Genomic DNA, 22,197 nt, shown 5'->3' with positions numbered 1-22,197 from the left:
TAAGTTTAGGTGTTATTATGGTTTAGAAATGTTATATTAATACCTGTGCACCCATTTAGCACAATAGTTTAAACTTCTTTATATTAATTAACATATATATATATATATATAATAAATTATCATTAAAAAAATATTGAGAATTTTTACGGACTGCACCGGACGCGTCTATATATATCTGTAGCTTATTGAGTACTTCGCTTCATCACTTTAAACAGCTCCTCATCATGCTAAGGCGCATAAAATGCTGGGACAAACAGTTTTTGTCCAATGAATGTTGTAACGAGAAATGCTATGTGTACATTAAAAAATATATATAAAAATTATACACTCCTTTGTCGCAGGACTAATATTTCATATTTATCTTATCAACTGTTTTTTTAGTATTAAAAATTCAAAAAAGCATTCTTAATATTAATAGAAGGTGTAAGGTCTACATCTTTTTTAAATGTCGACCGGCTAGCATTTTTCGTATGTAATGGTCAATCTCAGAGAAAGTGAGCAGCAAAAGAAGATTTACAAGTACGAATCCATATAACGATTAAGTAAGGCGAAAATGCAGATAGTGTTTTTTTTTAGAGATAGATAGCATGCTAAATGAAATAAATTTATTTGAAAATGTGAATCAATTAGAATTCGAACTTAGAATCTCGGATATGATATCACCAAGTCCTTTACTACTTGCACTAAGGAAAGTTGGTAAAATATTTTTCGAAAAAAATCAGAAAATCAAATACTAATTTTTTATGAAATCTGAAAGAAAAAGAAAAGTTTTTCTTAGAACCAAATTATTGTCAAACTGAAAAAAAGAAAAGATCTTTTGTGAAAAGAATTACATGCAATCTTTTCATACAACGGCCGAAAACTCAATAGTATTAATATATAAAGAAGTTTAAACTATTAAGTATAAAAATTACAAGCTTCTCTATATAATTCACGTGCCGTTTGCATGTGGTCCGTATTTCATGCAATCTTTTTATACTTTAAAAAATATAGGGTATATCAGATCTCGTGGTGCCCAATCATTCATTCTCGTACCAAATAATATACTCGTAGACCAACAAGAGAATTAAAATTACAGAAGGAGATACTATATAATTAGATATGCCGGGGTTTAAGCTCCTACTATAAACTTTACACAAAGTATGCTAACGAGGCAGGCTCTAAACTAATTAATATTAAGCGTTAGCGAAAGTTCACACCCTTTCGCTTTATATTACAAAGCTATATATACTACGCCTTGCTGAACCGCGAGGACAAACGCGGCCGCTTATAGATCTCGACCGGGCCAGCATCCCGGTTCAGGAGAACCGACCGGAGGGCCATTTGCAGAGCCGACCGGACCGGACCGGCCCCGCCCGCGACCCCGAGCATCTCCACCTCGAGCACGCTTCTGGTTCTTCCTCCGACCGTCGCCATCTCGGCCCGAACCGCCTTCGCCCGGACCGACCCGACGGCCCGGTTCAGGTCCCCCATCAAGCCGGGCCGGTCCGCGCAGCAGACCCACGCTCGGACCCTCTTTCCCTCGTCGTCTCCCGGTCCACCCACCTGGTCTACTCCTATCTCGTCGCCTTCCCCCGGGACCACCACTCCCACCGCCACGTCATCAACCTTCTCTCTCAATTCTCGCACGTGCCTCACCACCTCACCCAGGAGCGCCGCCTTGTCCATCTACGTGCATCAAACCTTTTATTAGTTGATCATATAAGAAGCTAATGAAACTGCTCTATATAATGATGATAAATATACGTTGTTGCACCAAAAAGTGTTTCTTTTCAGTGCAAAGTATATAGAGAAAGAGAGAAATAGAGAGCGGTTAAATTAAGCTCACCCTGGTGGCGGAGGGCAGGAGGCTGCGGAGGGTGGCGAGGTGGCCGTTGATCCGATGTGGCCGATCTCGAGTTCGCCGTGATCGGATCTCCGCCGTCCATTTCCACCTCCGCAGCATCTCTGGCACCAAGAGTTACCATCTCTTCTGCTACTATAATTCGCGCATGCAAAAAGAATATTAATACCGAATCAGAAAACAAGGTAAAATAATAATAATAATAATAATAATAATAATAATAATAATAATAATAATAAGAGAAGCAACTGATGAGGAAGAGTCCAGAAAGAAAAAAAAAAGAAAGTGGGAGTAATTAAAACCCAAATCTGAGGCGAATCCGCTATTAATTAATAAGTCGAAGCGGTGCATTGCCTCGTCCTCGGCGTCGCATGCAGTTTAAAAAGAGAAGTGGCTGGGTAGGGAGTTTATATAGTAGCTAGGGAAGTTCACGTTCAATCTACTCTTTTTCTTTTTCCTTGGCTTTTCTCCTCTGATCGAAGAGAAAAGGAACAAGAACAAAAAGAAAAAGATGTTCAATTACTTTTACGGTGGCGTGGACGTGGTGGTAACAAGAAAGGAGAGGGGTACGATGGATGTTCCCGAGGACGAGATGAGACGAAGCCGCGGAGCTGGGGTGCCTTCGGGGGGACACACAGCATCGCGCGCCCATCAGACTCCGACATACTTTTCCATCTGCAGGAGGAAAATTATAAAGTCTACAACGCATCCAGGTTTTAGAATCCAACAATATCCAACAATCCCCCGTGATCGTTGGTTATCTACTTATTTCGTATTTCAGCTTAAAAAATAATTTACCATTTTAAAATTAAGCTCCGTGATCATCCGTAATACAAGTGTTAAAAAATTTGATGGTTGATACTCAAAGTTTCAACTTAAAAATCTAATCATTTCACATTTTCAGCTAAATTTAGATTAAAAATGAAAATGAACAAAAGGATAGCGACATTCCTCTCTCTCTCTCTCTCTCTGTGAAAAAAAAAGGCCTCCAACTTAACATTGACAAGACTAGCTTATAAAACTTTAGGTCTTTTTACATAACCAAGTAGTAGGATTACATTCACCTTTGAGTTGGAAACTTAATATTACTCTTCTATCTATATATCTATATGTTTACTAATTAGTTCATATTTCATTTCTACTTTCTTTTTTTTTTTTGTCACAACACAGTAGCATCCCGTCGAAGCTCGCAAATGCATGGTGGATTCTTTATCAAGTTTGGCTCCGCTCAATCGCATAGTAATTTATTAGCGCGCTGAGCCGCACACTGATCATCTTATCCCCTATTTGTCCCATTACTACTTTTAATCATTATCATATACAACCGACTGTTCCTAGATCAAGTGGCAAAGAACTTGGTAGTTGATACTCGAGACCCAAGTTCGAATCCTAGTTGATTCACATTTCCGGCTAAGTTTATTTCTAAAATGAAATAAACGAAACGGATAGCAATCATTATCATATACAGTAAGTTCAAAATTTTTAGTACATAAAATTATTTTCTGAACACACAAAACAATAATAATAAGAAGCATCCCGAATGCTGTTCTTGTTGTTATGTTGGATGCACTGGAGCACAAAATGACTCATAATTTGCTGTAAATTTCTCTTAATTCCTTTCGTGTGCTGGAGAACTAAATGCCAAGAGCAGAGCTACTGCTTACTAGTAATAATAGCCTAATAGGCAGATTCTTTACAACCCTTTTACTAAGCATGCCTTCGTCGTGCTTCAAAAGCACGGAAACAAAGAGCAATTTACCAGCAGGAAATGCAAACCACTTTAGGCTACATGCAGGCCAAAAGTAAAAGCAAAAGTAAAGAGAAGATCCAGAGGTTCATGCAATGCCACTTTGCTACCGACAATTTTTCCCCGGTCAACATTTTAAGGTGGTCAAATTTTTAGGGCTTGCTCCTGTCCCACCTAATGTGATCCAACAAGCCAAAAGATCATGATTCAAAATTAGTCCTAGTGTTTTCGCTCTCATATTCGGCGAAGATCATGTAAAATCATACCCCACACAGCGGCACAGAAGATAACAAAACTAAAATTAGCTCTGGGAACCGAGAAAGCTTAAATTTAGCTCTGATACCAGATTGCCGAAAAGACCAGCCGTATATGAAACAGTTCAAAAATAGTCTTTAATATTAGTGATCTGACTTAGTAAAATAGCATCTGCTAACTCACAATCTACTTGTATTAAAGGTTGCCACATCCTTTTCATCCAATGCAGCTCTAGATCAAAAATACTCATAGGGGATCAGAGACTAAAAGTAAAATGAAATAATAGCTGAAGTTAGTCTACGAAAAGAGCCGTCTATGCTATGAAGAGGTGATCAATATGACTAAATATGTGTGCATATATCCTATCAATGTCCCATTGGTGCAGCTGTGACCAATCTATTTTTTCGCAAATGGAGAACCAGGAGGAGCAACGAGACCCAGACGTTGCATTACCCTAAGCTGCCGTGCACTAAGATGGCCTCTTTCTTCCGTAACCGCATGTTTTATCTGGCATTAATGTAAATTACCAAACAGATAGAGATAATTTCGAACGGAAAAGATAGGAAAAGAAAAGGGTAAAGTGAACAGAGAAAGATATGCTTACAGGTGTGGTGGTCACTGTACTTTGATGCATCTTGATATTGCTATTCTCCTTCTGCTTTGAATCATTTTGATTGAATGGTTTGCCTTGGCAAGCTCCAGATTTAGCCTCTCCCTGTTTTCTTGTCTCCTTTTCCCCACTCCCTTTGTATTTTGAAGCCCTACAACTACCATTTTCTACCACCTGTCCATTAAAATCTAACTGCTTCGATTTGTTTGGATCAACTTTTCCAATTTTTTTAGCCTTGCAAGCTTCACCTACATCCTCTGTAACAGTTGGTATGCCTGCATTACCTTGTCTTCTGCTTTCATGTTTTGAAGCTTTATCTCTCCCCTTTGCAGTCTCCTGCTCCTTGATTTCGTTTGGTTTTAGAGTTGTAGAATTATCTTTATCGAACATTTTAGTTCTCAATGTACAATTTGTTGCGTTGTTGCTCTCTTTCTCTTCAGTATCCAATTGTTTCACTTCTTTCTCTCTCGAAGTTTTAGCTACAATTTTTTTGGTAACCCGATCCTCGGCATCCTCAATCTTCTGTTTCCTGAAACTATCTTTCTTCACGGTTCCAACTTCAGGGCCTTCTTTCCTCACCAACCCTGTTAATGTTTCTGCACTGCTCACTATATTCACTTGTTTCTCAGCATGTTCGCGCTCCTTCTTTCCAAAGCCTTCTCCCTTTGCATTTCCAACTTCAGAGGCTCCATTCCCTATCTCCTCTTTTGCATTGGGCTTTCCATTTACACTTTGCTTAGAAGTTCTCTCTCTAAAAATTACATCTCTAACCATAGCTCTTATTTCTTCCTCACTGACTTCACTCTCAGGATGCCCGAAACCAACTCGCTTTTGATTGTTATGTCCCGCCATTCCATTTTGAGCCTTCTTAGTTTCATTTGCCTTTCCCATCTTATCTTGTCTCCCACCAGCATCTCCTGGAGGGGAAGTTTCACTTGCAACTCTCTCAGATGTCTGTTCCTTGGCATTAATACGGCTTGATCTTCTTAAACCATCTTGCCCAGAAATATTTTTCACGGATGCTTTTCTTGACAATTTTGTAGCATTTTGCTCTCTACGCGTGCATTGATTCATAATGTTCTCTTTACGAGGTTCAGGTTTAGCATTTTCCATTTTTGTTGATTCTCTAGTGACTTCTAACTTTGCTTCTCTCTGTCTTAAAGCTTCACTCCTTGTATAAACTTTCTTCGCTTCTGATTTACCTGAAGTAATCACTGGCTGAAAGGGAAAACATATATATATTAAATTGAAGAGAATCTCTATGCAGTATTCAACAATTGGGACGATCCATATGATATGTAAACTCACAGATGCAGATACAGTTTCTTCTTGATTCCCCCCCCTAGAGTCTTGCTTCTGCTTCTTGTGATTAGAAGCTTTAGCAGCATCATTATCTGCAAAATCATCTATAGGTAAAGAAAACTATGTGGGAAAATAACAAAATTTATCATCTTACAATAGGAACAATCAATGGATGAACGCAGGTTACTTAGGTTTCTGCGCAATCAATCATGCAATCTTCAATTTCGAGTCTAATATTAACATTTTTTTTTTTTTTACAAAAAAGAACAATACAAGGCCAGTTTACATGTCCCAGCAGTAAATATTCTAACTCAAGAACATCAATTTATTCCTTTGGAGTATCAAAGAGAAAGAAAATTAGATTATAAATAATGATAATAGACAATATAATGATAATAGACAATATTAAATGCACAGTATAAATATCAGGATCCACCCCGCCTCAATAGTTCAAATGCCTCGCTATGCCACATGTAAGCATTTCATTACTACAATTTACTTACTGCAGCGAATTAACAAGTTTTCTGAGGCAAGATCATTAAAAATAAGTCAACGAGCATCTTCCATGCGGATAATATGCAGAAAAAAGTCAGATCACAGGCAGAAAAAAACCTTTTGGTTCACGTAATTTTCTCTTAGACTTGCCAGCTGATTTCATTTTAGATATATCCTGTAGCCACACAGTTCAAATTTATACGAATCACTCTTATTGCCTTTAAATCCTAAACTATGTCTCTCTTAATAAGTGAAAAAAAATTGTAACCCGTATAAGAATATAATACCTGCTCCAAAGTTTTCTTTAATAATTCTCTGGTACTAATATTTTCTCGCTTTCTCACCTGCAGAAAATAAATTAACTTAGAGAGATCGAGTTCCAGGGATCAGAAACATGAGTAAGAATATCATTTCCAACAACAGTAAAATCAAGGGTTATCCTATGCTTAGAAAGCTGCAGAATTTGAACATACACTCTCAAACTCAGAAATGAATTTTAATGGGTCCACGTAGAAGCTGCAAAATATCTCAAAATTGTCAATTATTCAGACTAGAAAGAGAAATAAGGAAAAAAAAAAAAATAGAAACTTTGATAGAGCCACTCACTACTTGCAAGTTCCATATATCCGAACAAGTACTTCATCCTTTGCTTTCTTTTTTGGTTTATTGGCCACACTTTCTTCATCAACAACCTTTCAAACAGGGACACAAGGAAAAAATGCGCATTTGCATGCTACCATGATCAACAACATAGTTAGATGTTGACAAGCACCACAATATTAATTATTGAAAGTTTATTCTTCATATAATAATGTAGTCCATCTGTGTGACCTATATCGCTGTTATTCAAAAAACCTGTGAGAGAACCTTGTGGTTCGTTTTCCTATTTACAACAACCTATTCTTGTCCTATTGTCTATAAATTGGTAAACATTAGCTTACTCATTTGAGCCGTTTACTATCGATAGTATTCTAGTAAATCTCATATATATAACTTTACTGGGCTACTATCAGTAGTAAACGGCTCAATTTACTACTGATTTGTTTCGATGATAGAGCTTCCAAATTAATGATCAACACCGTTGAATATGATCTATACTATTTAAACTATGTAAAAATCAAATTTCATACTTTTTCGGCATCACTAACTGAATGATCAAAAGGTGAAAAAAAATTATAATTTTAATGTCCGGTATGGTGCGTTTGCTCGTTTAACGATATAAAAGAGTCCAAATCAGCTGAATTGTTGTTAGAAAATTCTTTAACTATTTAAAAAAAGATCTAGACTCTAGATCTTAAGTACAAAAATTGTATCATCACTTTTTAAAAAAGATTTATTTTCAATCATTCATTTTATGTACACCTGAAGGACAAAAGAATAATATTGGAAAAAGCATGAAATTTGATTTTCATATAGTTTAAATGATTTAGATCATGTTCAATAGTGTCAATCGTCGATTTGAAAACTCTATCATCAAAAATAAATCGGTAGCAAACCAAACTGTTTACTACCGATAGTATAACATATCAAACTGATGGTAAAAGAAATTGCCTAGATACTTTTTTTTTGTAAAGAACAATATCTACAGACCAGAAAAAATTAGATATACCTGAGATGGCCACCATGAGTGATCACTGATCTTGATCCATGTTATATCCCCTGATCTACGCCGATGCCTGTATTGATGATTATCCAAAGGTTTAGTGTGTTCCTGATCAACAATTGGATGAGATTCACTGTTTCCCACTTCTCTCCTTCTCATTATAGTTTCCAACTTTACCTTTGAGCAACCGGATTCTAGGCACCTGCATTTAATATAGCTTGAATTTCATTATGTTGTATATAAATCGAATAATTATAAGGGCCCGTTTGGTTTGGTTCATAGTTTGTAGTATTCCGGTAATCCATCATATTTTTTATTAAAAATTCAAATCATTGTCCTCCACTCATCAAGTTTGATAGTTGTAAAATAGGTCGGTGAAGTAGTAAAATCTTATGTGGTATGAATACGAGATTATCATGGATTAAATAATATTCTTATTTCCATACATGATGAGAATCACTAGTAGTAGTCCATTAATAAAAATATATTAATTCCTGACAACCTTCCAAGTTCCAACCCACCAAGTGGGTTGATAAGTTATTAGTAGCAAGCTTGTCTTTCCCAATATGAAATATACAATATCTCTGGAATATTACAAACCTTGGAAAAAAAAAAAAAAAAAAAAAGGGGGACCCTAGGCGTATAGAAATAATCAACAGATACAAATGGCTTAAAATATGCTTTTAGGAAAAAAAAGAAAAAAAAATCTGCGTAAGTTTTGTACAGCTCAATAGCCAAGAAAATAGGGGGGGAACTAGATTGCAACCGATCATACCATTAGATTCAACATTTTCGCAACAACATTTCAATGTGAACGCCCAAAACACGAACAACGAACGCAGCGGAGCACGATGGCGCACGCAGCAGCATCATCTCAAACTAACGAAGAAGAGGTAGAAAGGGACAGGGGAGGAGACCCAATAGAGAAAGAAAGAAAGAAAGAAAGAAAGGGAGGGAGGGAGAAGGGGGAGGAGGAGAAAAAGAGTACGTACCGATGGTAGTAGCTCTCTTCTCCCTCCTTCTCTGCTTCCCTCTCTCTCTCGCTCGCTCGCTGAAAATCTGAATCGCTCGCTCGCTCGCTCGCTAGCTGTTCGCTCGAGCGCGTTGCCCGAGGCGGACGGGGGCTGCTTATGTGGGACCCGCCAGCTTGTCGCGATGAGTAACCGTTGCACTTGAGCGCTACTCCTCGGCTCGCCGAGATTTGTTCCGACCGAGCCAGGGATTGTACCGTGGACCACCCACGCCGGGTTAACTCCTGTAAAATCGGAATTGTTCTGAGATGACATGCATGGACCTGGCCCACCATGTCAACTCAGAAGCACACGCTCGAACTCTGTTTACCGACCCCAAAAATCGGAATTTATAGCATCACATATAAAACTCTGCCCCATAAATTAACAACTAGAGATTTTATGACAAAATTTTAGATACTTATTTTCTGAGCGCAGAGTGCGAGAAAAAAAAAAAAAAAAAAAAAAAAAAAAAAAAAAAAAGAGAGGATACGATTTGTCACACAGTAAAAGAGTTTTATATTTGAATCTGAAAGCATCTAAATTGAGCATCCCGAACACCTAATTACGTTTAGCGGTTCATGTCAATGCACAAACGGATAATACAACGTCTTAAGCCAGTAAAAGTTTTCTGAATTTTCTTTGCCCTTTTTTTTCTTTTTAAAAAAGATATGCCCTACCAAGATAACGCCGTCAGCAGACCAAATGCAGCAGAGCACCTTAGATCATCCTCTACATATTACAACTTCATCATACTAATTCTAGCAAACAGCCCATGGCCTTACAATTTGGATCTCATTTAACAGAGTTCTCCAACTACTTGAATATTCCCCTCTACCGCCAACCCACTACACACAAAAACCCAAAATGATCATTTGACTACCTGAGGAAAAGTTGTCAGAGGAATGCCAACATTTCTTGAACAGGATATGTTGAATTCTCGAATGCGCTAATGATGTGTGCCTACAAAAAAATAGGTAACACTGCAACAACAACAGCAGCAGCAGCAACAACAACAACAACAACAACAAAAAAGTGCTCTCTAGCTAATTTAGCACCTTTAGTTACTGAGAAATAACATTCGTCTGAGAATGAGATATCACGTTATCTCGTAACACTTGCGGGCATTTCTCCTGAGGGTTTCTTGTTCTAAAGCAAAAAACACTGTATGTATAAAGTCCCGTTGCAGCTACAATAAACACCCCAATGTACACGCACACTGTTGCAGCACAAACATACAGATACCTGTTGCCAATTGCATTAGAAAGAATTGAGTAACAAAGAAGTCAAAGAAAACAGGAGCATAGTAAAAAGATTCAAAGCTCTCTCCAACTTAATGACTAGATATCTCAATGTGCATGATATTTGTCACCAGCCTTGCCAGGAAAGCACAGCAGACACAAGCAGCCACAGCAATGATAGACATTAAGTGAACTGACATGTGGTGCAAACAGACAGCTATATTATTATCTCGAAAATCACTTTCAAGATAGCATAACAGAAACAGGTTGAGCCATCATTACAAAAGTTGAATCTAATAAGCAATTTACGTTATATCCATGAATGTTTATAGATGTAGCTATGTTCTAGCACTATATCTAGCCAATGTATGACAGCTTGATAAATAGATCAATTATGGATCGAAATACATGAGGTAAGAACAAATATTTTCTCCAATCTGGATTGACATATCTATTTCTTTTTTGTTAACGCTTCACATGAAGGCGTTCCAAATCAGGGGAATATCATAGTATGTAGAACTATAACTTAGTAATGACATCTAAGACGACAGCATTTCCTGAGCAACCACCATAATGATTTATGACTTTGAGCACATAAAATCAATACGGATCATTTATCACATAAAATCTAGCTGATGAGCTGTTCACGAACAGCTCATCATCAGCTAGATAATAGATCAGTTTGAGCACTGTTTCATTATAACTCAAGTTGATGTTCAGAAACCGATCATACTAGATTGAGCTCCATGCATGTCAATTTCGCAAGAAACATATTTTACAAACATTACGTGGTACTTACTTGGGTGAAAATACACTCCAAACGAACAAATGATTCCTCATGAGCAACAATATTATGGTGAATGAAGTCAACACAAGTGAGTTGAATAGCAACGGGAGCAAGCAAGGCAATGCAATCATCTTTTCTAGAAAAATGCTCCATTCATACTCGTGTGTAGATGAGATAAAAGTAATATCCTTCATATCTATGTACATCACCATGCTGAGATAGGATAATGAAGGTGACGCATAGGTAATAACAAACATCAATATGCCAGAAAGTACTGCAGAGTGACTTGAGATACCCTGTTACATTTCAATGCAACATAGTTAGAGCAAATATATATATATATATATATATATATATATATATATATATATATATTTGATGTGAAATGAGTAAAACTTTCAGTTAGTCAAGTTTGAGAAGACGAGTTTACTATGAATGCTCCCGCAACATCAATAGTAGCAAGGCTATTAGTGTTCCCAAGACCAAAATGACCAGCCAGCCCTAAGAAGTATATGGCAGCAACCTATAAATTTCAGAGCCTGTAGTTAGAACGTATAATGGTTACAAGAACCAATACTTCATGATCTATGAGCAACAAAATATTCGTTTAGAATAGCATTACATAGACTTTATAATGTAGACAATTTATCGAGAAGAGCACTTCCAGTAATCTAGTTACCAACAACCACACACACCTTCAGTTGAACAAGTCTAACATCTCCTTAATATGTCAAGATTGAATGTACCTTACTTTTTATTGTTAATTTATCCATATTTTTCAAACATTGTTAACACAAATCTTTTTGTAGCAAAACATTGTACAGATCTTGAAACCACCTCCATCAATCAGGCTGAAATAATAAAACATAGTAAGCGTATAAAATGGCCAAACATACTAAGCCTATAAAAGAAAGTTCTCCACGGGCATACCATGATATCCCAATCAAGATAATATGTGCTTCACACTCTTTAAGGAATTCATTCTAATATGGAAATTGGAACAATTAGCAGAAATAATTTGAACGTTTGACATTTCTAACCTCAACCCACTGCCTATGGAATGATCTGTCAGCTGAAAAATAGATGATACTGAAGAGGATCTGCAAGTAAATCAATAAAATGGGAATGGCATTTATCGGTTGTTGTATCAGCAGCTGTAGAAGACACCAGAAAGCAGTATATGTTGTTCCAATCAGATAAGTAGTTTCACGAATACTAAGCAAAAAGGAATCACGTTGTTTGGTAGAACAAGAGTTAGAGCGAACTTGGTACACCATTTGCTTTTCCATAGAATAAACAGGAAAAATCCATGGTGATGCCAAAAACGTTAGAACTGCTGAAGTACTGGCAACAACATAAAAAACTTGAGCAATTGATGTAGTGCTGAGATTCATTGGCTCCAAATCATAGATATGATTCTCCATGGTATGTAGCATGACCAGAAATGCTGATAGAAGTAGGCTCGACCATACTCCATAAACAAAATTTGTTGTCGATTTCAATTTGAAAATTGCATGTGAACCAAGGATTATAATCGCAAACAGCGATAAAATCTGACAAACTTTTATAGTAGAAGTTCCAGCATGGACAAGTAACTTGGAAATATCAGGGAGATAAATCCAATTGACACCACCTTGGTGCCAACCTCTTAAAAGTCTTCCACATATGAGAACAACAACGACAGAGAATAACCGACAAGTGCCATGATTATTGATTTTGGATGGCCTGAATTTGGTGAACTTGTGGCCAGAATTATTGCGTGCATCTGTTGGTGAAGAATGAGGGAGAACAGTCTTATCATCTTTATTCTGTAGTGTCACTGAGTTTGGTCTTTTGAGTAGAGACTCGATTGTTCTGGAAAGAAAAATCAGATACAGGGTAGACGTCAGAAAATGCCATGTGTATTGCTCTTCCTCTACCAAGGAGCTTGCACCAAGACTGAGCACATGGAGAAAGATTACAATAAAGACAAAAACTTCATCCAAATGCAAAATCTTATAAGGATCCTCCAGCTGAGAACAACATCCAACTTGAGCAAAATGCACTCTTCTAAACAAGCAGAATACAATGCCCATGAGAAGAACAGACGAAACGAGCATCATGATAATTGCAGACATAAGTACATTTACAGGTTTCTGCACAAGTATAAAATCATAAGATAGAACGCACTATCCCTAGTTTAAAAAGTCAGAAACTACTAACTGCCACCTCACCAACAGAGAAATATACAAGTAAAGGAGAGTGAATTTACATCCGTGGCTCTGTGAGACAACCACTCGCTCGCATTTCTTAGAAAATCATTATAAGATTCAGCAGCAACCTGGAAGTAGTTTATGTCGGCAGATCTGTAGAAGGAATAGAAAGCAATATCAAATGATAGAGGTAGTTATTTATAACTCTCTGCTTGTTGAAACCATATGAAATCTTACATGAAGTCGGAATGCTGACGAAATTGCCAAGAGTTATGAGCAGATATAGCTTTAGAAAATAAATAGCACAGCCTTTGTTTAGCTTCGCTAGTAGGTACATTGGTTTCCAAACCTTTTTCACAACTGTAACAACTGGATTCTCCACAATGTAAACCAGGTAAATGTGCTTTCAGTAATCTCAGTAGTTGCCAGGAATTAAGCTCTAAGGATCGGAGCCTTTGATCATCTGTAATCCATGAACAACATGAACCAAGAGAAGGAGAAAAATGTGAGAGCAACAGCTAGGATTCATGATCATAACACTAAAAAATTTTCTAGCCTCAACCATGGATTTACTATAAGAGTTACAAATCAACATCAAGTGCAAACATGTTGCCCTTTACAGTGGCGGACCGCCCGGTTCCGCAGTTGGACTGTCGAACAGCCAGGCTGTCAGCTCAGATGTCTGAATCAACTACTAGCTTTGGTAACCTTATATACCAGTTTGATCCACCGGTTCATCCAAAGAGACAATGGACACTACGCAAGCGATGAACATCATCATCAAATTCCATGTTTGCCTGGTTCGTCACTCGCACAGTTTCTAGGCAAAATTTGAGAAGTTATGGCCATCATGCTTATCAATATTAGCTACCCCATTAGAGAACTACATAGCTAATAATTAAAAACAACAAAACAATTCTTTGGTTCTTCACTGTTGCTAGGATGAAAGTTAGCTGCTCAACAACATCTGCTGAAGTTAGAGCTGATTTCAGTCTTTTCTAGTATATGTAATTAATGTGGACCATAAATTAACAGATCGACTAGCTAGCTGCATTCTTCTCTAAAGGATCGACCAGCTAGCTGCATTCTTCTCTCCTTAGATACTAAAATACAGATGAACTTAGAAGAAAGTGAAAATGACCTGTCAAGGAATCAAAGAGCTTTGTGAGCAAGACTCCTATATTGTTCTTGGGAATTGGTACGCCAAAGAGAAGAGCTAAAGTTGGAGCAATGTCTACCTGGGAAACAAGTCAATAGGTTAGAGGGCAAAAAAGAATAATTCAATGAAAATTCATAGCTTCATAAAAAAATAAATTCATTTTTTGGCTGGAAGCAAACTTTCCTTAAGATTAAAGAGCTCAACTTGATAATGTGATAAAAAAAGAAGCCCAAAACTTGAATTATTAATAATGCACCTGAATTGAAATAGAGTTATATGCAAGAAAGTGTCTTCAAATTCCATGTCACCACTGCGACAAAATACTAAATAGTCTGCCACTTCTGTCCAAACCTATCAACTCAAATCTGATACATTATGCTTATAATAACGAATAGGCCAAATTTTATCAAACTATTTAACCGTCTCATTAACTGCTATTTAACTATTTCTCTCTTCATGTACCTTCTTAAATTCGGAGAGGATTTTTTTTTTCTTCTTCTACTACCTCAAGTAAACTCATGGTACTTCAAATGATTCTATGACAGCCATACACATATGCTTCGCGGTACTATTCCATATTACATTGGATTCCAATGTGGCCACATGCGTGATTATATGTCCTCAGACAGCAACCACTCATTATTGCATTATACACGGTTACCTAATCCGATTAAAGAGTCACTTATGACACTCAGTACTGACTATGACTTACGAACTTAGATAACAAATTTTAAGTTTTTAAGGCCATATATTTGACTATCACTGTTCACTATGACAAGAAAAACATCTGATTGACCAACACATTACTACCACTGATTAATAATCTGACAAGGTAAACAGATGAGCGTCCACTGGGATAAAATTATTACTCAATTTTAGAAATATCCAGCTATTTTAAAATAATTAGTTTTATAAAATATCTGTAAGTTGTTAATTTGCTACACCCGGTATAAAGTAGCCAAAATTAAGTCGTACAAACCAACAAGGCAACAATATAGGCTCAACATTTTAAGCATTGGTTGCAAGTTGAATTATCATGTGATAAATAAAAGGCAAATAAAAAGTAAAATATGTCATGTGATAGCTACATTATTGGTGAACTAGAAGCTTTGGAATTACTTGAAAGGCTTCATTATGGTCGTAGGGAGAATAATTTGATTCCTCAACACCATGGCCTATAAAGAGAGCTAGGGAATCGGTTTCCTCATAGGAGGATCCACCATGATTACCACCATCTGTCATGCCATGATCACTAACTACAACCTGAAGAAGAATGCAGAGCGACGTGTCAATAGTCATATCAAAACAAAGGAGGGGACAGTGGATAAGCACCAAAGTTCAGTAATCACAGTTATTAAAAAAATGTTTTTTGTTTCAGTTGCAATGCTTGACCAAAATGAAACATTTTGGTTCTTGACAGGTTCAGCTATTTCACTATTCAGTGGTATTAAATACAAATTTATTAATACCAATTTTCTAACACAAAAAAATAGATCAAAGGGATAACTAGAAAAACTTACTAAGAAAACAATAAAGAGGGAAAATTATGAAACTAAACACAAAAAAAGCACCCATTAAGAATTGAAAATTTTGGTTAAATGCACTTGTTTTATAATACTCACTAATACATCTAATCAGTTGAAACTTGAGAATAAACATGAATAATTAGTATAACAAGTACAAACCAAAAGTGTGTGACTATCAGAATTCTCCTGATCCAAAATGCTGTTCATATGAATCCTCTTGATAACATCGTCCATCTCCTTCAGCTTTGGAGCCATCAAAATACTGTAGTTTTAAGCTTGAACTCAAATACAGCAGTGGACAGCCAAAGTACTATTACGAGTTCAGTTCAAGAAATTAAAACACCTTTGACGCCCACCAATATGTCCAACATGATCTAAGCCAAGATAATGAAGAATCTGCAGGAAAAAATAAATGATAATTCACACTTGGAAAAATAGTTTAATAAAACCACTAGAACTAATAGTGGCTTTTATCAATAAATAGTTAAATACATCTTATATATTCTGGAGTCAGAAGCCTGATCAGAGGTAAACCTCACACTACTGCAGACTAAACAGAATTACTATGACAGGCAGAACTAAAGCAACTTATAAAAGATAACTTCTATCACTTTTAGCATTTTTGTCTTGTCACTGAGATTTTGAAGACGATTCTGGATTTATTAATATTTTTTAACTTGCTGAATCTAGGATATGCACACAAACTAAAATTTTAATTTGGCACAGTGCAACATCTACTGTGCAGCCAAAAGTCGGCAAATCCCCACACCTCTAATGCCACAGGTCCACCCACTAACGGTAAATAACCAATTGCCAAGCCCCATGAGGGAGTACTAAGCATTAAAAAAAATTGAAATTTGGAAAATAAACATAAATCAGCCTACTGTCACTAGGTAACTAGTTCCATCCTGTCATTACAACACTTTGCAGTGATCTTGATTCAATTAACAACCTCCTCAAGTTGTTGCATTAATGAGTCATTAAAATGCATTTATTAGTTTCTTCTCTGGCTGGTTAGATCACATGTTTCCCGATAGAGCCATCAGCAGTGCCTAGTACAATCATTTTCAACAAGAATTACAATTTACATTCCTACCAAGCTACCATAAGCAAAAGATCCATGATCAACAAGAAAAACATAAAGAAGAATGCCAGCAGGGTGACAGGACATGAAAGCTCACGGAAGAAACGTCTCCATAATGAAGGTCATGGATAGAACAAAATGACAAACAAAAGAGAGCACATGCAAGGAATATACTCATATTTAAAAGTATTTTTGTTGGGAAGTTCTATGCATCCATTTTTCCATTTTTACTAAAACAATGTCGGGGCTTTATGGACAAAACTACATAAGACTAGTTTAACTAGCTATAACAGTAAAAAAGAGTATATAATAAAATCTTCACATGGTAGATGACTGCGTAAAACGAGGAACATTCAAAAGAATCATAAATTACCAGGAAGTTCCAGTCGGTAGAAGCAAACTCAGCCTCTAGATGACGAGAAACATTGAAATCAACCTCCACTGTGTCCTTGACCTAGTTAGGAAAAGAATCAAGAAAAAAAAGACTCCAAGACAATTACTCAAAGGAGATCTAAAAATCTAGAAAACAGGAGAATTAACTTGATAACGAGTAGTTTGACTTGTGTAGAAAGTTAGTTACATACACTGATCATCAAACATCCAAGCATCCCCCCACGTAATCTACCGTTATCACAGTAAAAAGAAAAAACCGCAAGCATCATTCACGTAATGTTAAGCGGTAATAAGCAATTTATAAGTCTGAAAGTTAAAAACTATCTCTAATTGCATAAATTACCAGGATACTACATCTACACAAGTACTGATTCATTTGCCCTATCTGCATACCATAGAGCAGTACGTCAATATTGTATTCAGAGATAGAATCCCAACCTCTATAGAGTTTTGGGTTTGTGCATTATAGTTGAAATAGATATACCATATTTTGGCAAATGCAGATGGTTAATGATCAAAAAGAATTATAAATGCCTCACTCACACATCTATCTTATCATGGTCGTTTGATTACTAGTGAATCCTAAAATAGTTATTATTATGCTGGTCAAAATAATATATTCCTCGCTGAGTATTCATGTTTAATACTGCGAATAATTGTCCTTAGTAATTTGACCTGTAATCGCATGAAATTTTAAAACGTGGTTGTGTTAAAGTTTTAAACTCTTGATGTAGAATTATGACCAAATAGAAAAAGAAGCTATTATGCTGGATCGCAAGTTATCGAGGCAACAGCTTGTGATTTCATCTAGAACTAAGCAGTAAACTATAAAAACAGCAAAATTAGAACACAAGCATGTGAGTAAAGAAAGAGAAAACTTACATAAAAACTGCTAACTCCATCTTGTCTGTGAAATAATCTTGGAAACAATTTAATCCATGTCTCATCCCCATGGATCACTAATTTCCAACCAATACGATAAAACTGTTCTGCAAACAAGATGGATTGAGAATATCACTGACATGGAAGCAACTATCATTCCAATATCATGCACTGACTAGTCTGACTCAAAAGTAACTATCATTTCTACACAAGATTTCTAAATTGCTGAACCAATCAGGAAGGCCAAGGCCACCACATGCTGTGCCTACTGCCGCGGCAGACCAGCTTGCCACAATGCCACAATAAATAAATTCTTTTTCAAGAAATGACAAATTAGGTATCAGAACTAACCAAGAAGATTGTCCTCTAACATGGCCTGAGTATTAAAATTAAATGCTACGTCCAGAAAACCTCCAATTGCACCAGAAACCATAGCCTGAAAACTCTATGTGAAATTAGCATAATATATCAAACTATGCAAAGCTTAGTTATCTGTTCTTCAATAAGATTATCTTACTTTTAGCCTAGGCATGGTAACAGTGGGAGGTGCAGCTTTTGCATGATAAGCTGCTGCCTTGCCGCTCGACAATAAAGAGTGGGTATACGGCATAGCCTCCATCATATTCTTAGTTGGAGGCTTGTTACCTCTTCCCAGCACAAACTCGGCAGGTAGTCCGTCAATAACCTAAACTGACATACAAAAAAGATTCCAAAACAGAGGGAAAAAATGATCATCAAATGGCACATAGATTCATTAAATTTCGATTCTACACCTTTGTACTAACAAAAATAAAAAATAATAAAATAATAAAAAATAACTAAAAAAAAAACAATGATAGGCATGTACCATCAAAATTAGTCGATCATAGACCGGAGGTATCTTGGAGACTTCCTGTAATGAAACAAATTATTATTTAAATTAAGTTTTACCATCATAAGTTTAATCTATGCCATATAATAGCAAATAAATTCAAGTCAAGCTTTACTATTAAAAGATTTTGAATATTAAGGCTTTTCCTAGTAGGAAGCGGTTGTCTTTGTCTTGACTTCATCAAACTTCACATAATCATATGAACCTATCGTTCAGAGTAGTTGATGAAGCCACGAAAAACTAATCCCAAACACAGAAAAAATGGAAAGGGAGAATTAAACAATACAAGGAAAGAACTTCAAGATATACTTCAGCAAGAGTAATTCATATTCCAAACAATCTTACTAAAAGAGCACTCTAAGGTGAAATCTGGATAAAGATCATTATTAAGAGTTCCATCCAAAGACTGCTTAGCTCTCCAAATGATGCTGTTAGGTCAGATTTTGTAAACATATGTGTATGTGATGACGTGATCTATGACATCTAAATGTGTATATTAAAAGATGCTATGTTCTCAAAACCTTTTTCTCATGCATAAAAAGAATGGCCTTTCTTCCAAATTACAGATCATTGCTTTTGGTAGTTATTGATGCTCAGGAAGGTAGTGGACCCAGTGAATCTTGAAGTTTTAATCTCGGAAACTAGTAACCCTCCAAACAATCTAATTCTGGCTCAACTGATAGAATCCTAATCATGCATATCAGACACAACACAGCATAAATTCAAGAACCTGTTACCTGACTCAATATCTTGGCTTCGGATCAAGTGGGGCTGTGTAATGGATTGCCTCTACACATCCATTTAATAACATTTTAAACAGTTTCTTCCTCCCTGTTTTGATCAAAATTGTGGGCATTTTACCCTCAATTTCCCTCAAGAACCTGAGCCTTTGTTCACAATTTATCTTAGCAGAGGCATCAATTACATAAACCCGTTGCAATTGATATAATGCAGTTTGAGTCATCCAAATTAAGCATTATCCCTATTCTCTAACAACAAATTATAGAGAAAACAGAACGAACGAAAAAAAGGGCAAAGTAGACGAGAATGCGCAAACCCTATACAGCGATCTGAGCCGATCGGGGGGCAACTCCTCCACCTCTTCGGCATCGGAAACGGGATCACTCGTCGGCATCCGGTAACTCTCTGGCCCGCTGAAAATGAGAACCAATTCCAAATTAGGGTTCTAACAAAAAGAAACAGGACCAGATCTTGGATCAAGAAAGAACAACCTGAATCCGGGGAGAGTGGGTTTCACGGGGAAGAATCCGATCAAGAAGAGAGAGAGGCCCGCGATCTGAAGCAGGACGGCCGCAAAAGCCCAGATCGTGAGCCTGGTGCAGGTCAGGGAAGAGGACATTTGTAGATAAAAGTACGTAGAAGGGAACCCTACTTAGGTTTCCACGAGGGAAAAGAAGAGGAGGGACAAGGGTGGGGGTGTAGAATGAAGAGGATGGGAGTGGTCGAGAGGGGCTTTTTTATAAAATGACCCTCCAAAAAATTAAAATTGGCAAAGTGACCCTGTAAAAATTTTATTTGTAAAACTAACCCTCCTTTCGCCACGTGGGTGCCACGTCAGGGTTTCCTTACAAAGACGGTGAATCGTTCGCCGTTTTCACCCATTTCTTTTAAAGGCGGTGAATCATTTCCCGCTTTTATCCATTTCTTTTAAAAACGGTGAATCGTTCACCGCTTTCTCCTATTTCTTTTAAAGACGGTAAATCGTTCACCGCATTCATTAAAATTGTGCGTGAATTATATAGGAAATAGAAAAAAGTGAGGTTGTTAGGATTATATGTGAATCATTAGAATTTTTATTTGATTATTAGGATTGTATGGATAGATTATTAGGATTTTCAGGCTGTTAAGATTATATGAAATTATATGGATAAATTATTAGGATTTAAAGATTGTTAAGATTATATATGATTTGTTAGAATTTTTATGTGGTTGTTGGGATTATATATGGGATAAATAAGTGAAAGGCGGTGAATGATTCACCGTCTTTAAAAGAAATAGGAGAAAGCGGTGAACGATTCACCGCCTTTAAAAGAAATGGGAGAAAGCGGTGAACGATTCACCGCCTTTAAAAGAAATTCTGACGTGGCGCCGATGTGGCGAAAGGAGGGTTAGTTTTCCAAATAAAATTTTGAGAGGGTTATTTCACAAATTTCAAAACTTTAGAGGGTTGTTTTATAAAAAAGTCCGGTCGAGACTCGCGAGGGAACAGGCGTAGAGGTAAAGAATCGAAAAATGAAGAAACGAAGATGCGGCGGGATCGGAAAATAAACAATGGAACCACCGAACCAGTAATGTACAGTAGTCGGCATTCTTTGGGTATTCGTCGCAGTATATGTACAACGCTATACCATACGCTACACGAACGAACGAAAGACAACTGTTTTTTATTATTATTATTATTTTTTTTTTTTGTAACTTGGGTGGTGAAAATCGAGCTTACTTGGGCTAATTACACCACCATACGACTCCGAAGTCCGATCTTTGCGAGGACTCATTTTTGCTTCATTCTGCGGATTCCCGATTGTACTCTGCTTGCATGGATGTTAGACACATAATTTGGTCAATTTCTCATGAACAATAATTATAATAATAATAAAAAAAAATCTATCCACACGTCGTTATTTAATTTAATAGCATAATATTCTAATTACCTGCCGCCAGGCGTACGCAGGGAAGGGTACAAAAGATTATCCCGAGTCAACCAATTAGCAACAAAAATGGGGAGTAGCGAAAACGATCTCATTTTACAAGGATTGCCAGCAGCATCTTGAAATTTAACATCACTTGGTGAAAAGAAATAAGATCCTGAGAATCTCTGACAAGTAATAAAGAGAAAAGTTCATTAAAGTTGATTGAGCAATTCCATCGTAGACGACTACAGAGTACAAACCCCGCAACCTATTTTAAGCACCTAAATTCATCTACCTCAAGCCATTCATAGCACCAGCAAGAATTGCAAAAGCATTTCGTTTTGATCTACATGTAGAGAATCGATAAAAAGAAAGTCTACATAGATAATCCCCCAAGCAGCAGACGATCTCTCCCTTTTTTTCTTATGCTGGAATATACAGGTAATAATGTAACACTGATGGAAGAGTTCAAAGAGATAGGAGTGCGGACGGAGTTTGAACTACAACTCACCTCAGATGAACAAGCTTGCCTTCATATGTAAATAT

At 36.8% G+C, this 22,197-nt stretch overlaps 3 protein-coding genes across 13 annotated transcripts; all 3 read right to left on the bottom strand.

Annotated features, from left to right (window-relative positions):
* On the bottom strand, positions 1,067–1,945 carry LOC109723813 (transcription factor AIG1). The gene is made up of 2 exons (XM_020252301.1): positions 1,829–1,945; positions 1,067–1,668 (listed from the first exon to the last, which is right to left on the bottom strand). The coding sequence occupies exons 1-2, from the start codon at positions 1,943–1,945 to the stop codon at positions 1,231–1,233; spliced, it is 555 nt and encodes a 184-aa protein (XP_020107890.1). The 3' UTR covers positions 1,067–1,230.
* LOC109723793 lies at positions 1,893–9,333 on the bottom strand. 3 transcript variants are annotated; one of them, XM_020252286.1, is made up of 9 exons: positions 8,848–9,333; positions 7,862–8,057; positions 6,859–6,944; positions 6,726–6,768; positions 6,540–6,596; positions 6,370–6,427; positions 5,764–5,849; positions 4,450–5,673; positions 1,893–1,975 (listed from the first exon to the last, which is right to left on the bottom strand). In XM_020252286.1, exons 1-9 carry the CDS (start codon positions 9,159–9,161, stop codon positions 1,961–1,963), a joined length of 2,079 nt encoding a protein of 692 aa, XP_020107875.1. In that variant the 5' UTR covers positions 9,162–9,333; the 3' UTR covers positions 1,893–1,960. The 3 variants fall into 3 exon arrangements, with proteins under 3 accessions (XP_020107875.1, XP_020107869.1, XP_020107880.1); XM_020252280.1 differs by lacking the exon at positions 1,893–1,975 and adding an exon at positions 3,959–4,352; XM_020252291.1 differs by lacking the exon at positions 1,893–1,975 and adding an exon at positions 3,959–4,352 and having other exon boundaries at positions 8,631–8,919.
* On the bottom strand, positions 9,361–21,811 carry LOC109723737 (GPI ethanolamine phosphate transferase 2). 9 transcript variants are annotated; one of them, XM_020252235.1, is made up of 18 exons: positions 21,673–21,811; positions 21,462–21,549; positions 20,058–20,154; positions 18,977–19,021; positions 18,647–18,814; positions 18,481–18,565; positions 18,130–18,236; positions 17,228–17,308; positions 16,114–16,166; positions 15,930–16,032; positions 15,364–15,507; positions 14,227–14,323; positions 13,323–13,548; positions 13,145–13,238; positions 11,934–13,028; positions 11,324–11,416; positions 10,906–11,189; positions 9,361–10,110 (listed from the first exon to the last, which is right to left on the bottom strand). In XM_020252235.1, exons 3-18 carry the CDS (start codon positions 20,133–20,135, stop codon positions 9,930–9,932), a joined length of 2,934 nt encoding a protein of 977 aa, XP_020107824.1. In that variant the 5' UTR covers positions 20,136–20,154; positions 21,462–21,549; positions 21,673–21,811; the 3' UTR covers positions 9,361–9,929. The 9 variants fall into 9 exon arrangements, with proteins under 9 accessions (XP_020107824.1, XP_020107811.1, XP_020107804.1 ...); XM_020252222.1 differs by lacking the exons at positions 21,462–21,549; positions 21,673–21,811 and adding an exon at positions 20,233–20,464 and having other exon boundaries at positions 9,361–9,828; positions 9,924–10,110; XM_020252215.1 differs by lacking the exons at positions 21,462–21,549; positions 21,673–21,811 and adding an exon at positions 20,233–20,464.

Source organism: Ananas comosus, linkage group 2, assembly GCF_001540865.1.
Source record: "Ananas comosus cultivar F153 linkage group 2, ASM154086v1, whole genome shotgun sequence".
Classification (NCBI taxonomy): Eukaryota; Viridiplantae; Streptophyta; class Magnoliopsida; order Poales; family Bromeliaceae; genus Ananas; species Ananas comosus.
This window is presented reverse-complemented; position numbering and strand designations above follow the sequence as displayed.